General features: G+C 42.3%; 1 protein-coding gene across 20 annotated transcripts in view; it reads right to left on the bottom strand.

The window, feature by feature from the left end:
- Window positions 1-12,645, bottom strand: part of RBFOX2 (RNA binding fox-1 homolog 2) — a 287,236-nt gene that overhangs the window by 218,285 nt on the left and 56,306 nt on the right. The window contains exon 1 of one of the 20 annotated variants that reach the window (XM_058741432.1): window positions 1,806-1,883. The exons of the other annotated variants lie outside the window; for them this stretch is intronic. Within the exon in view, the coding sequence (XP_058597415.1) occupies window positions 1,806-1,847 (42 nt within the window). The 5' untranslated portion in view covers window positions 1,848-1,883. Of the gene's footprint in view, window positions 1-1,805; window positions 1,884-12,645 lie in introns of those variants that run through there. 20 annotated transcript variants of the gene reach the window in all.

Below are 12,645 nucleotides of genomic sequence, written 5' to 3'. Positions count from 1 at the left end.
TAACTGAGAGAGAAGATTCACCTTTAAAATGCAGTAATCGCCCAATTACTCCCATTGGTAGAAGTAGTGTCTCTTAAATTTTAATGCGCAAACAGGTCACTGTCGGATTATCTGGTTAAAAATGCAGATTCTGATGCAGCGGGGCTGGGGTGGCGTCTGAAAAGTCTGCATTTCTAACAAGCTCCGGGGAAATGATGAAGCTACTGGTGTTTGGACCACACTCAAAATAGATTACACCCAAACGGCGGTCCCCAAATCTGGCTGATCGTCAGAATCCTCCGGGAATCCTTTAAAAACTATAGATTGCTGCCGCCCCTCCCCCCACTCCTCGCCATGCAGCGGTGTATGGGACCTTCTACCTCATCGCTCCGTAGTTCAAAGAAATGCATACTTACGAATGACCATAACTAGAGCAAGCATCGACTGAGAACGCAGCCAGTAGGTCTAAGTGCTTTAAATATCAGCTTACTTACCCCTAAGCTCCACACTATCAGGTGGGTACTTCTAGCACTATTATTCCCATTTATACATGAGGAAACCAACACACCACGGGACTGTCACTTGTCATCTGTCCAAGGTCAGTCGGGAAGCAGCAGAACAGGGTTTGTTCAAGGCTTGAGCCAATCTGATTCCAAAGAGTCTGTGCTCTCACACGCGCCACAGAATGCTGCTTCCCACATTACCCAACGGTAACGTCACGGATTTTAACACACTCTTGAACAAATAAATCCAAATGGGTCACCTCAGAAGATGTCGCCCTAGGAAGGCTCTGCTCTCATTCCTCAGATGCTGCCATCATTCAAAACGTTGCCACCTGCTAAACTAAACAATCTAAGAGCTCTTTATCTGCAACCGAAAATACCTTCAGAACCTACATCTAGGGCTTGAAATATCTTTAACTGGGATAAAAGCTTGTCATTTGCACACAGATTTGATTTTTTGACAACCCCACATGGGGAAAAGCCAGTTGTGAAGAAACCTCATCTGAGCAACTAGGTTATTTTTTTAAATAAAAAATTCGGTGTTAGGTATTGAGAGCGCTCTCCTTCTCTCTCATCTCTGAAGCTGATTCCAAATGAGAGTTCTTTATGTTTTGCGCAATGTATGTATCACCAGAGCCAAAGCGACTATTTTGAAGGGCGGTGCTCGTTTGGATGCACAGATTCTGTTAGAGGTGTTTAAAAAAAAAAAAAAAAAAAAAGAGCCTCTCAGTCATTCCAAAAGAAACACGTTTGCCCTTCACTAGCAATGCGAACGCGCAGCATATGTTCAGAATGACTGTCTTGGAGCATGCAGTTTTCCTTCCTGCTGCAAAAGCAACTGTTTTGATTCTCTTTCAATTTTTTTTTTTTTTTACATAAGAAGTACGTTTTATTTATACACACCCAGCCACAGAAAAATAAATACGATAATCAGGCATTAATGAAGCATTTAGCTGCATGCAGCCCCATAAAAGGCATCATACAAAGGCAACTACATATCCAAAATGTGTGCACAAACAGCCGCACATACAAGGAATAAAGGCACACACAACTACAGGGAACAGAACTACAGAAAGATACCATTTCTACATCTAGATTAGCTCCTTCTTTAAACGGATACGTCCTTTTGCAACAAAGAAAATATTCTGCAAATTCAGAATGCTTTACAGATTTTTAAAAAGCAGGCATTAATGCAGATCAGCACAATTCCACACAACCAACCTCTCTGCTTGAACTGGACTCCCCACACCTTACTGAAGCCACAATTCCCCTGCACAAACTCCCACTCCACCACCCCCCACGCACACCCAACTCCCCACCAACCTCACAGGGGTTCCTGGGCTGGTCCATGGAATCTGATGACATCACTCTCTCTTCCTTCCTGGAATTCTAAACCCTGCTGCTCTCCCCTTGCACACAGCTACCATCTCCATGGCAACCTCACCTCCTCCTGCTTCCCTATTGGCTTCATGGAGCAGGATACACAAAAAGGTTTTCCGTTTTCCCCCCACCGCCCGCCCCCCCCCCCCAAAATGATGCTTTCAACAGGAACCTGAACTAAATTTAGCTACTTGGGATTCAGAGTCCTATGACTAAGAGAATACAGAGAAACGTCCTTCTTCCTACAGTCCACGAGCCTCTCAACCCCACCCTAAAGCGGCTGCTTGACCTCCTGGCCCCCAACCCAAAAGCAAATGGCAATTCCTGCTGAGCATTCAAACGGCCAGACTGCCCCCGCACCTAAGGTTGGTACACAGAAAATTCTCACACCCGCCTCTCCTCCCAGGAGAGGGGGGAAAAAAAGAACAAAAATAAAAGTATGCACCAGTCAAAAAAACAGTTGAGACATTTCATGTACCGAGCATCAGACTGCTGCCTGCTTCCGTCCCGAGCCACGGACTGGGAACCCCGTGCGTAAAGGCAGAAATCTCTCAACTCGTACAACCAGATTCTCTTGCTGTCTGCTCAGTATTATTTCCTCCCCCGGAGGAAACACGCTAAGCCTGGAACCACAAACCCTGGGTCCAATTTTCCATCCCAGGGACTGACCTGCTAGGTAAACTGGAGCCAGTTCTCACATCCCTCATCTACAAGCAGCTCCCACACAGGGAGGTTATAAGAATTACTGACAAAATTAATGTAAAGTAGTTGGAAGTCCCTCGGCCGAAGAGAGACTGAATAAATAGAGAGTAAGCCGACATCATTAGCAGTGAAATTCCTGTGGATATTAACAGAAATTAATAAGCCCCAGAGGAAGAACATGAACTTCTAGAAAACTGTCCTTCCAGAAGCACAGATATGCCACAAAATACGCATCATTTCTTGAGCCACAGAGAGTTCCCCAAACAGCGTCTACTTCTGGTAAAGCCCAGCTATACTCCCCTCACACACCAGCCAATTCTGACTAGTACTCACCGGGAGCTACCCCTACTTTTTCTCTGCTTAGTCCCTAAGTCTCATTTTGAAACCGCTGCTCATTCTCCCTAAATGACAACTATATATATGAGCCAGGGCCCCATTTTCCAGCTCAGCTGCCCCCTGCCCATTCTAGGAAGGTAATCTTTTTTCGGAGCCACATTTGACAGCTCAACACGGAATCAACCCAGTGGCTACGTCCTGTATGACTCCAAAGGACAAAGCATCAATTGTAACCAAGTAGGAAAGGCTCCAAGCAGGTCAGAGCCCTGTAGTATGAAAGGGAGTCGATTAAAATAAGACACACCCAGGAAAATTATATTTTTGGTTTGCAGGGCAAAGACTCAGCTCCAGGGCACCAATTCTGCAGCCAAAAAAACAGACATGAAAGGAAAATGATTTCGTAAAATAAGTAGTCATTGACCCTAAACAGAATTTAAACAATTTGGAACATTTAGGCAAGTCAAAGTCCCAAATGCCCACTAGTTAATGCACAGGCATCCAGAATAGGCTTTACAACTGTTGTGGAAAAGGATGCAGTATTTGCTAACAAACGGAAAGCCACATTCTGGGGGAAGGAGAGGAGAAGGAACTCAGCCGCATTAGCCCATCCTTGAGCTACGTGCTCTCCTAGCTCACCTCTTATGGACTCCTAACGAGCCACCCGTGGGTGAAACCCTTCCTTATACACCTTCCTGGGGTCAGATGGCTCCAGGAGCTACGATGAGCACTCTTCTAAAAGACCTTTTTAACACTCTTCAAATCAAACAGAAGGTCAGTCACCTTACGCTACAACGGGAAGAGTGCAGCACAGTTTCCAAGACGCCCATCCAATCAATTACTGAGCTTGGTTTATGTTAGTTATCATCAGGAAAGCTACCCACAAGGGTCCGGGCTAAGTGGGCCACTGCGGTGAACACAGCTCTATTTATTTACCTGCTCGTTTCGTTCATACCGACGTTAGGTGCCCTTACGACGTGCCCGGGAAGTTTTATAGGGGTTGTCATTCATTCTCAAAACCGAAAATCTGCAAGTGGTATACCTTCTTATCTCACTTTGCAAATGAGGAAACTAGAGTTCCGGAGACGTCAGCATGACCAAGATTATATAACTCATTATTTAATGTTTTAAAAAGCCAAGATTTTAACCTAGATCTGTTGGACTCCAAAGCCTGTGTTTTTTCTACTTGGCCTCCTATTTATAGACAGTTGAGGCTGGAAAGGGCCATTTAAAAATCATTTCGTATCTGTGGTTTCTGATGTCATCCATGAAACGTATCATCAATATGTTGCTCGACATCAAGAGCAAAATTATACTTTTCACATATTTCTGACAATTAAACCCTAAGCAGGCGCTCAATACTTATTAATTTATTATTCTAATCCTATTACTCTAAACTTCTGGACAAATGGCAATGATTCTACTCAGATCTTTTTAAATTAAAATTGGCTTGAGAAATTACATGCTGAAGAGAAATGACAAAACTTCAGATAACATATTATAGAATTTAATTTTATAATATTTGAGATGAACAAAATCATCACTCTTCTAATGCCTACACTGGTCCAGTCATAATGTCCTAATGCCCACAGTGTCATCTGCTGGTTTTTAATCCATAAACCCTAATGCAGTCAGGATCTATACGTTAGATTTATGATTTCTAAATTCTGCATATAGAACCAGAGCATTTCAAAGTATTTCTCCAGGGATTCCACTAAAATTAAATCAGCTGATTAGAGAACCACGCTAAAGAGGCCAAGGTCATGTGTCTGGTACCCATGTGAACCAGTTAGCATCTCTCTCCTCTTGCCACAATATGCACCCTGTTGTAAATATACACCCCGGGTTTTACTGAGAAATTAATGCAAAGTATCACTCCTGAAAAGAAATTGTGAGCATATAGCTACTGATGTCAAATATTATAACTGGCTTTTATTCTTTCGAAAGTAGCGACTGTCTTTCAGAACACATGCCCAATTGTTCATCTTTTCTTTCAATATTTACTGTGTACCTACCACACGCCAGCTCAAAAGGCTAGCACTGGAGGACAAATAAACAGAGTTAAGTGTATTATGTGACACAGCAGAGGTGTATACGGGTACGGTTAAGGGTCCACGAGACGAGATGGCTAACTCTAGAAGGTGCCATAAAGAACGAGCCCCAGGAGTTCGCTGAGGTAAATGAGGCAGGTCAGGGCCTTCCAGGAAGAGAGAGAAGAGATTTACAAAGGTATGGTCATGAGAGAACAAAGCAAACTTAGGAGAACTTTCAAGTATTTTGCTAAGGCCAGGCTGAGAATTGAGAGATACGGCCGGCTGAGAGAAGGCAAGGCAACATCTTTTAGATTTTCTACCTCATCCAGGTTAGATTTTCCTAAAACACTTACTTTGAGTTAGACTTCCATGGGGGTTGGTTTAATACCATGTGGAGAGTTCTTCTCCTTATAGTTTCCATGATAAAAATAAGGGTCAATAAAAAGCTTCTGCACAGCAGGGCACCTTGGTGCCTCATTAAGTTGAGCCTCGGACTTCAGCTCAGGTCACGATCTCATGTTTTGTGAGTTCGAGCCCCACGTCGGGCTCGCTGCTGTCAGCCTGTCAGCACAGAGTCTGCTTCGGATCCTCTGTCCCCCTCTCTCTGCCCCCCCCCCTTGTGCTCTCCCAAAAATAAATAGTTTTTAAAAAAAATTTTAAGGCGTCTGCACAGCAAAGAAAATCATCAACAAAATGAAAAGGCAACCTACGGAATGGGAGAAAATATTTACAAATTGTATATCTGATGAGGGGTTAATGCAAAATATATAAAGAACTCATACAACTCAATAACCAAACAAACAATCCAATTACAAAATATGCAGACGATGTAAACAGACATTTTTTCAAAGACATACAGATGGCCAACAGATACATAAAAATGTGCTCAATATTGCTAACCATCAGGGAAATGCAAGTCAAAACCACAAGGATATATCACCTCACATCTGCTAGAATGACTATTATCAAAAAGATAACAAGGGTTGGTAAGGATGACGAGAAAAGGAAACCCTCATGCACTGTTGGCAGGAATCTGAATTGGCTCACCCACTATGGAAAACAGTATGGAGGCTCCTCAAAAAATTAAAAATCAAACCACCAAATGATCCAGGAATTCCACTTCTGGGGGTATTTATCCAAAGAAAACAAAAACACCGATTCAAAGATATCTGCAGGGGCGCCTGGGTGGCTCAGTCGGTTATCGTCCGTCTGACTTCAGCTCAGATCATGATCTCACGGTTTGTGAGTTCGAGCCCCGAGTCGGGCTCTGTCCTGAAAGCTCGGAGCCTGGAGCCTGCTTCGGATTCTGGGTCTCCCTCTCTCTCTGCCCCTCCCCTACTCACGCTCGGTCTCTGTCTCTCAAAAATGAGTAAGTGTTTAAAAAAATTTTTAATAAAAATAAGCCCATGAAGCCCATGTTCACTGCAGCATTATTTATAACAGCCAAGACAAAGAAATAATCTAAGTACCTACTGACAGATGAACGGACAAAGAAAGTGTGTATATATACAATGGAATATTATTCAGTCATAAAAAGAAGGAAATCCTGCTGTTAGTGACAACATGAATGGACCTTGAGGGCATTAAGCTAAGTGAAATAAGTTGGACAGAGAAAGACAAATCACATATAATCTCACTTACATGTGAAACCAGAAGTGGGGTGGAGGAGAAGCAAAACTGTTACATACAGAGAGCAGACTGGTTGCCAGAAGTGGGGTATGGGGAGTGGGCAAAATGGGTGAAGGTGGTCAAAAGGCACAAACTTCCAGTTACAAAATAAGTAACGCATTAGAATGTAATATACAGCATAGGGAAAATAGTTAATAATACTGTACTGTATATCTGAAAGTTGCTGAGAGTAGATCTGTTTGTTTTTAAGTTTATTTAAGTAAACCATACCCAATGTGGGGCTCACATTCATGACCCCGAGACCAAGAGTCACAGGCTCCACCAACTGAGCCAGCCTGGTATCCCACTAAGAGAACAGATCTTAAAAGTTCTCACTCGGGGCACCTGAGTGGCTCAGTCGGTTGAGCGTCCGACTTCAGCTCAGGTCATGTACTCACAGTTCGTGAGTTCGGGCCCCGTGTCAGGCTCTGGGCTGACAGCTCAGAGCATGGAGCCCGCTTCAGATTCTGTGTCTCCCTCTGTCTGCCCTCTGCTGCTTGCACTCTGTCTCTCGCATTGTCTCAAAAATAAAGGAACATTAAAAATTTCTCACTCATCACGTAAATAAATTTTCAAAGAAGGGTAGGGAGAGGGGGGTTGTTTGGGTGGCTCAGTTGGTTAAGCATCAGACCCCTGATTTCGGCTCAGGTCATGATCTCACGGTTCATGAGTTCAAGCCCCACACTGGGCTCTGCACTGATATTGCAGAGCCTGCGTAAGATTCTCTCTCCCTCTTTCTCTGCCCCTCCCACTCTCTCTCTTTCTCTCTAAAAATAAACATATAAACTTAAAAAAAAAAGTTCTCACTCATAAGAAAAAAAAGGCATAACTGTATGTGGTCATGGATGTTAAACAGACTTACTGCAGTGGCCATTTCACAATATACACAGGTACTGAATCATTAGGCTGTCCACTTGAAGCTAATATTATACATCAACTATATCTCAATTATAAAAAAAAAAAAGGTCCAAATGAGGTGCATTCTTCTGAAAATGACACTTGTAGTGGCCGAGAAACCTTAATGGAGAGGTTCTTCTGTCTACAGAGCAAAATCCAAATTTGCTTCCCTATGAAGCAGTTTCCTTATTCGTCTCAGAGAACTGGTTTGAGAACTCATCAGTGCAGTGTATTCACCAATTTCCCTTTCCCACTGATGTCTGAAACTTACTGTGAATATGGGACAAGCAAGCTGAGACGAACAAAAGAATTTTCATGGCCCACACAGCAGCCCTAACACGAAACGCCTAAATGTAGGTGCACACCCACATTCGACCAGCTTTGCCGGGCAAAGGATTCGCATGCATATGAGGGAAAAGCTATCTACCAGCTGCAGCAATCCCTGAACAAAAGTGGAATCTAATGTTGAAGCAAACCTTTTAGTGAAGTGACTATACATACACAGAAATGGCTAATGGGCCATGAATTTCCTCAAAGAGAACCCACCCAGGTAACCAGCATCTAGGCAACAAACTACCACCACTCTAGAAGCCCCTCTCACGCATTTGCAAAGTCACTCCCATCAGCCACAACGATGACTTTAATTAACACCATAGATTTACGCTGCCTGTTTCTGAACTTTGTATAAATGGAGTCAATCACACGTCATATACTCTCTTCTGCTGGCTTCTTTCAGCCCATATTATATTTGTGAAACTGATCCATCTGTCGAGTATAGCAATGGTCCCATCCATTGTCATCACTGTAAAGTTCTCCATTGCATAAATGTATCATCATTTATTGAAAAACATTTCAGTAATATTGAAAGGCACTTGTGTTATTTCCAGCCTGAGGCTATTACTAAAAAAGCTGCTCTGTATATTCTTGTACATGTCTTTTGGTGCACATTTGTACGCATTTCTGTTGGGTATAAAACGAGTGGAATTGCCGGCAACTGGTTCAGCTTTGGCACATATTGCCAAATGCCAGTTCTCCAAAGTTGTACCAATTTACACTCCCACTAGCAGTACGTGAGTGTTCCTAATGCTGAACAACCTCACTAATGCTTGGAGATGTCCGCGTTTTTCATTTTAACCGTTCTGGAGTTAGTATAGTAGCATCGCACTGTGGTTATTTGCTTTACTCTGATGATTAATAATACTGACTACTTTTTGGGCACTTGGATATGATCTTTCGTGAAGTACCTATTCAAATCTTCTGCGCATTTTTTTTTACTGGGTTGTTCTAAGCCTGACTGATAAGATTTCTTTTATATATTGATTTGTAGGAGTTATTTATATATTCTGGATACCGGCCAGATACCTATATTGCAAATATCTTTTCCTGAATTCTGACGTTTGCCTTTTTACTTTCTTAATGGTGTCTTTTAATGAATACGTATTCCTAACTTTAATGTAGACAAGCTATCACTTTTTCCCTTGATAGACAGTATTTATGTCCTGGTTCAAGTACAGAATATCATGAAGATATATTCTCGCAGTTTTCCTCTAGAAACTTTTAATAAAGTAGCATCTGAAATGTGTATTTTTTGAAATTCCCAGGCACATCATGTATGTGTATATAAACAAGGGAGGTTTTCTTCCACCAAACAGATCAACCAACTCAAACAATCTATGAATTAAGCAAGATCACACTAAATTAAATTCATTAAGCCCTCCTGCTGCCCAGGACTGAGTCAGGTGCTATAGGAGAGAAAAATGGTATGTGAGATCCCTGTCCTAAGTGAATGACACTCAAATATAAGCTGGGAGGATTCTGACATCAGAGCTCAAAAATAATAAATCATCTTCCACCATCCTGAGCTCTCCAAGCAAATTTCTATTTCAATAAGGAACAGCAGGACAAAGGCATTACGTTATTACTGCTACTGCCTCTTCAATACACACACCTAAAAACCACATCATTTACCAATTTTCCTAAGAGTACACCTAAGATCTTAATAAGATAACAGCTACAAATTCAGTATTTTATAGCCTAACTACCTAAAAGAGACAGCTGAGTCTGGAAATTATGCAATTTTTCCTGAAATAAAAAAAATCTCATCCTAGCTAGAGAAGAGTGGAGCAGAGAAGGAAAATAATACATATGTATACACACAAATTCTCACACACCCACCCAAACATACATTTTTTTTCCCTCAATGTTTTCCAAATTTCTTACCCATAATTACTTTTCCTCCTGCTCTTGGAGAGAAAGGTTACCTTTAAAAACCAAAAAGAGGGGCACCTGGGTGGCTCAGACGGTTAAGTGTCTGACCTGGGCTCAGCTCATGACCTCGCGGTTTGTGAGTTTGAGCCCCGTGCCGGGCTCTGTGCGGGACAGCTCGGAGCCTGGAGCCTGCTTCGGATTCTGTGACTCCTTCTCCCTCTGTCCCCTCCCCCGCTTGTGCTCTGTCTCTGTCTTTCAACAAATAAACAAACATCAAAAAAAAAATTTCTTTTTAAACAAAAAGAAGTAGAATAAAAAGAGTCTCAGTGAGTTAGGAATCAAATATATATGACCCCTTTATGAGAGGTAAATTTAGGAAGGTCGATTCTGGGATGAGAAGTTGAAGGGGTTAAAGTAAAGAATAGTCATTAAACCAATTCAGATGAGCAGAGAGTTTTTAAACCAGAGTCAGAGTTTTCTTTATTCTATTTTGTAACGAGCCTCAAAATAGAATTGTGCTACTCTTCTAAACATGTAGAGCAGGAGGGAAAAGAACAAGTCTGCTCATTTTAGAGGTCAAAGTGGACCAGATGCTTCACAGGCTGGGCTTCTAGGCCTTAAGCATATTTTCTGAAATAATGCAAAATCCATCAGCCGCATTTAAGGGAAGACCTCAAGTTAAAATAGTTTACTACCTTGTTTACAAGATTAAAAAAAAAAAAAATCTATGAGATTAAAATTCTTTTATCCAGAAAATTTTCAGTCATTCCTCTGACCCAAAATAATAGGCAAAGGCTTGACCAGCCAAGAACTAAGCTCTTTAACAAGAACCACAATTTCCCATGGTATTCATTCATTCAACCAACTTTTATGTTCTGTATATTTAACTATGGTCCCATAATCTAGGGACCACGTATACAGTGTGGAAAACTGACACAGTCCCTGCCCTCGTGAAGTGTAGTCAAATAGCAGACAAAAACATTGTACCACATAAATAAGTAGTTCTAAATCATGATAAATGTCAAAGAAAATTGGGTGAATGTACTTTAGGTTAAAGAAGGCCTCCTTCAGAAGATGACTTCTAACCACTGGAAAAACAACGAAAGGAGTCTTCCTGGTGATCCCAACCAAAGATGTCTGGTTGATTCCCCTCTAGCAATTCCAACTCACTCTTCCAATTTCTAAGGCCGCCTCTACCTCCAATCTATCCCTGCATTGTGAATGCTGCCTCGGCTCAAGCAAATCAAGAGTTCATGGGATGGCCTCCCTGAACTAGAAACTACAACTGAGGGCCTCTCTCAGTACAGGGCTGACAGCAAAAGTGCCTCCCAAAGACCACAAAGAGCTGCTAAGGTGGAGCGGAGGTCTCTAGAGGGCCTCCTGTCCTCTCCTTCCACCCTGCCTTCGAGGATGAGCGAAGGTGTCTAAATCAGAACCTCTGCCTTTCTACCATTTCACAAGTGGCTCTTGTACAACTGCATGGGAATCTATAATTATCCCAATAAAAATTTCCATTTTAAAGAAAGCAACTTTTGGAGGCTCAAAGCCTCTCTATAAACAGGCATTATAATTAAATGGTTCACCTCCTTCCTCTCTCCGGTATCAGCTTTTATATGTCTGAGGCAGAAAATCAGCACGCCTAAAAAGGGAAGTTGACAGTAAGTTTTACATGATCTTTACAAAAGCTTAACCACTACATTCCCCTTAGAAAAGAAATTCTTTTTCGGAGAAGAGTTTAGGACTTCTATGGAACTCAGAGTGTGAGAGCACATATACCACCTTTGGATCCAGAATATAATGGGTTGAAGCCGTCTATGACACTGGCCTGTGTGACACTGGGCCAGTGCAGTTTCCTCCTCTGCAAACCAGATTAAGGCCACCACACCACAAATTAAGGGAGGTAATGGAGGAGTCTGATACTTGGCAAATAATAGCCACTCAAAAGACAAACAAACACACCTTAGCTGCCTTCCCTTCCTGCCTAAAGGGGGATTTTAAAAAATAAAGTGAAGAAGGAAGACACTACTGGTTAATTGAGAACATTATTACAAGCAGCTGATGGTTAAAAACATCAGGTAATTCTCTGTTAGCTTCAATGTCATATTGCTAAGGCTCACTCATAAGAAGGGTAACTGTGTGACCTAGCTTAAGAAATCCCAATTTTAGGGGCTCCTGGGTGGCTCAGTCGGTTAAGCGTCCGACTTTGGCTCAGGTCATGACCTCACAGTTAGTTCATGGGTTCAGGCCCCGTTATCAGGCTCTGTGCTGACAGCACGGAGCCTGGAGCCGGCTTCAGATTTTGTGTCTCCCTCTCTCTCTCGCCCCTCCCCTGCTCACACTCTCTTTCTCTCTCTCAAAAATAAATAAACTTTGAAAAAAAAAATCTTTTTTAATCTCAACTTTAAACACTCATCCATTATTCCCACTAACATCAGATTATCCCAGAAATTCATATTATTTCCATTTCCAAACTGTATCTCCCAGACAACCTCACTATCTAGAAACAGCATAAAGAGGCGCCTGGGCGGCTCACTCGGTTAAGCATCTGACTTAGGCTCAGGTCATGATCTCCCAGGTCATGGGTTTGAGCCCCGCGCTGGGCTCTGTGCTGATGGCTCGGGAGCCTGGAGCCGGCTTCAGATTCTGTGTCTCCCTCGCTCTCTGCCCCTCCCCCACTCGCACTCTGTCTCTCTGTCTCAAAACTAAATAAACATTAAAAAAAAAAAGACTAGAAACACCGTAAAAATTTTTCATTGGACAATATATTCCACACATTTGTTTCGGCGGGAAAAGTGCGATCACCATACTTACACGAGGGCAAAGGGGACACTGAAAAGTACAGACAGGTCAGCAAAACAAACCTATGTCGCTGGGAACTTTATGCCTACATAGTATTTGTCCATATTCTATCTGAATAAATTCGCATTTATGCAACCACATGA

Source organism: Neofelis nebulosa, chromosome 8 (assembly GCF_028018385.1).
Source record: "Neofelis nebulosa isolate mNeoNeb1 chromosome 8, mNeoNeb1.pri, whole genome shotgun sequence".
Classification (NCBI taxonomy): Eukaryota; Metazoa; Chordata; class Mammalia; order Carnivora; family Felidae; genus Neofelis; species Neofelis nebulosa.
Note: the sequence above shows the minus strand (reverse complement) of the source record. Positions and strands in the feature narration are given on the sequence as shown.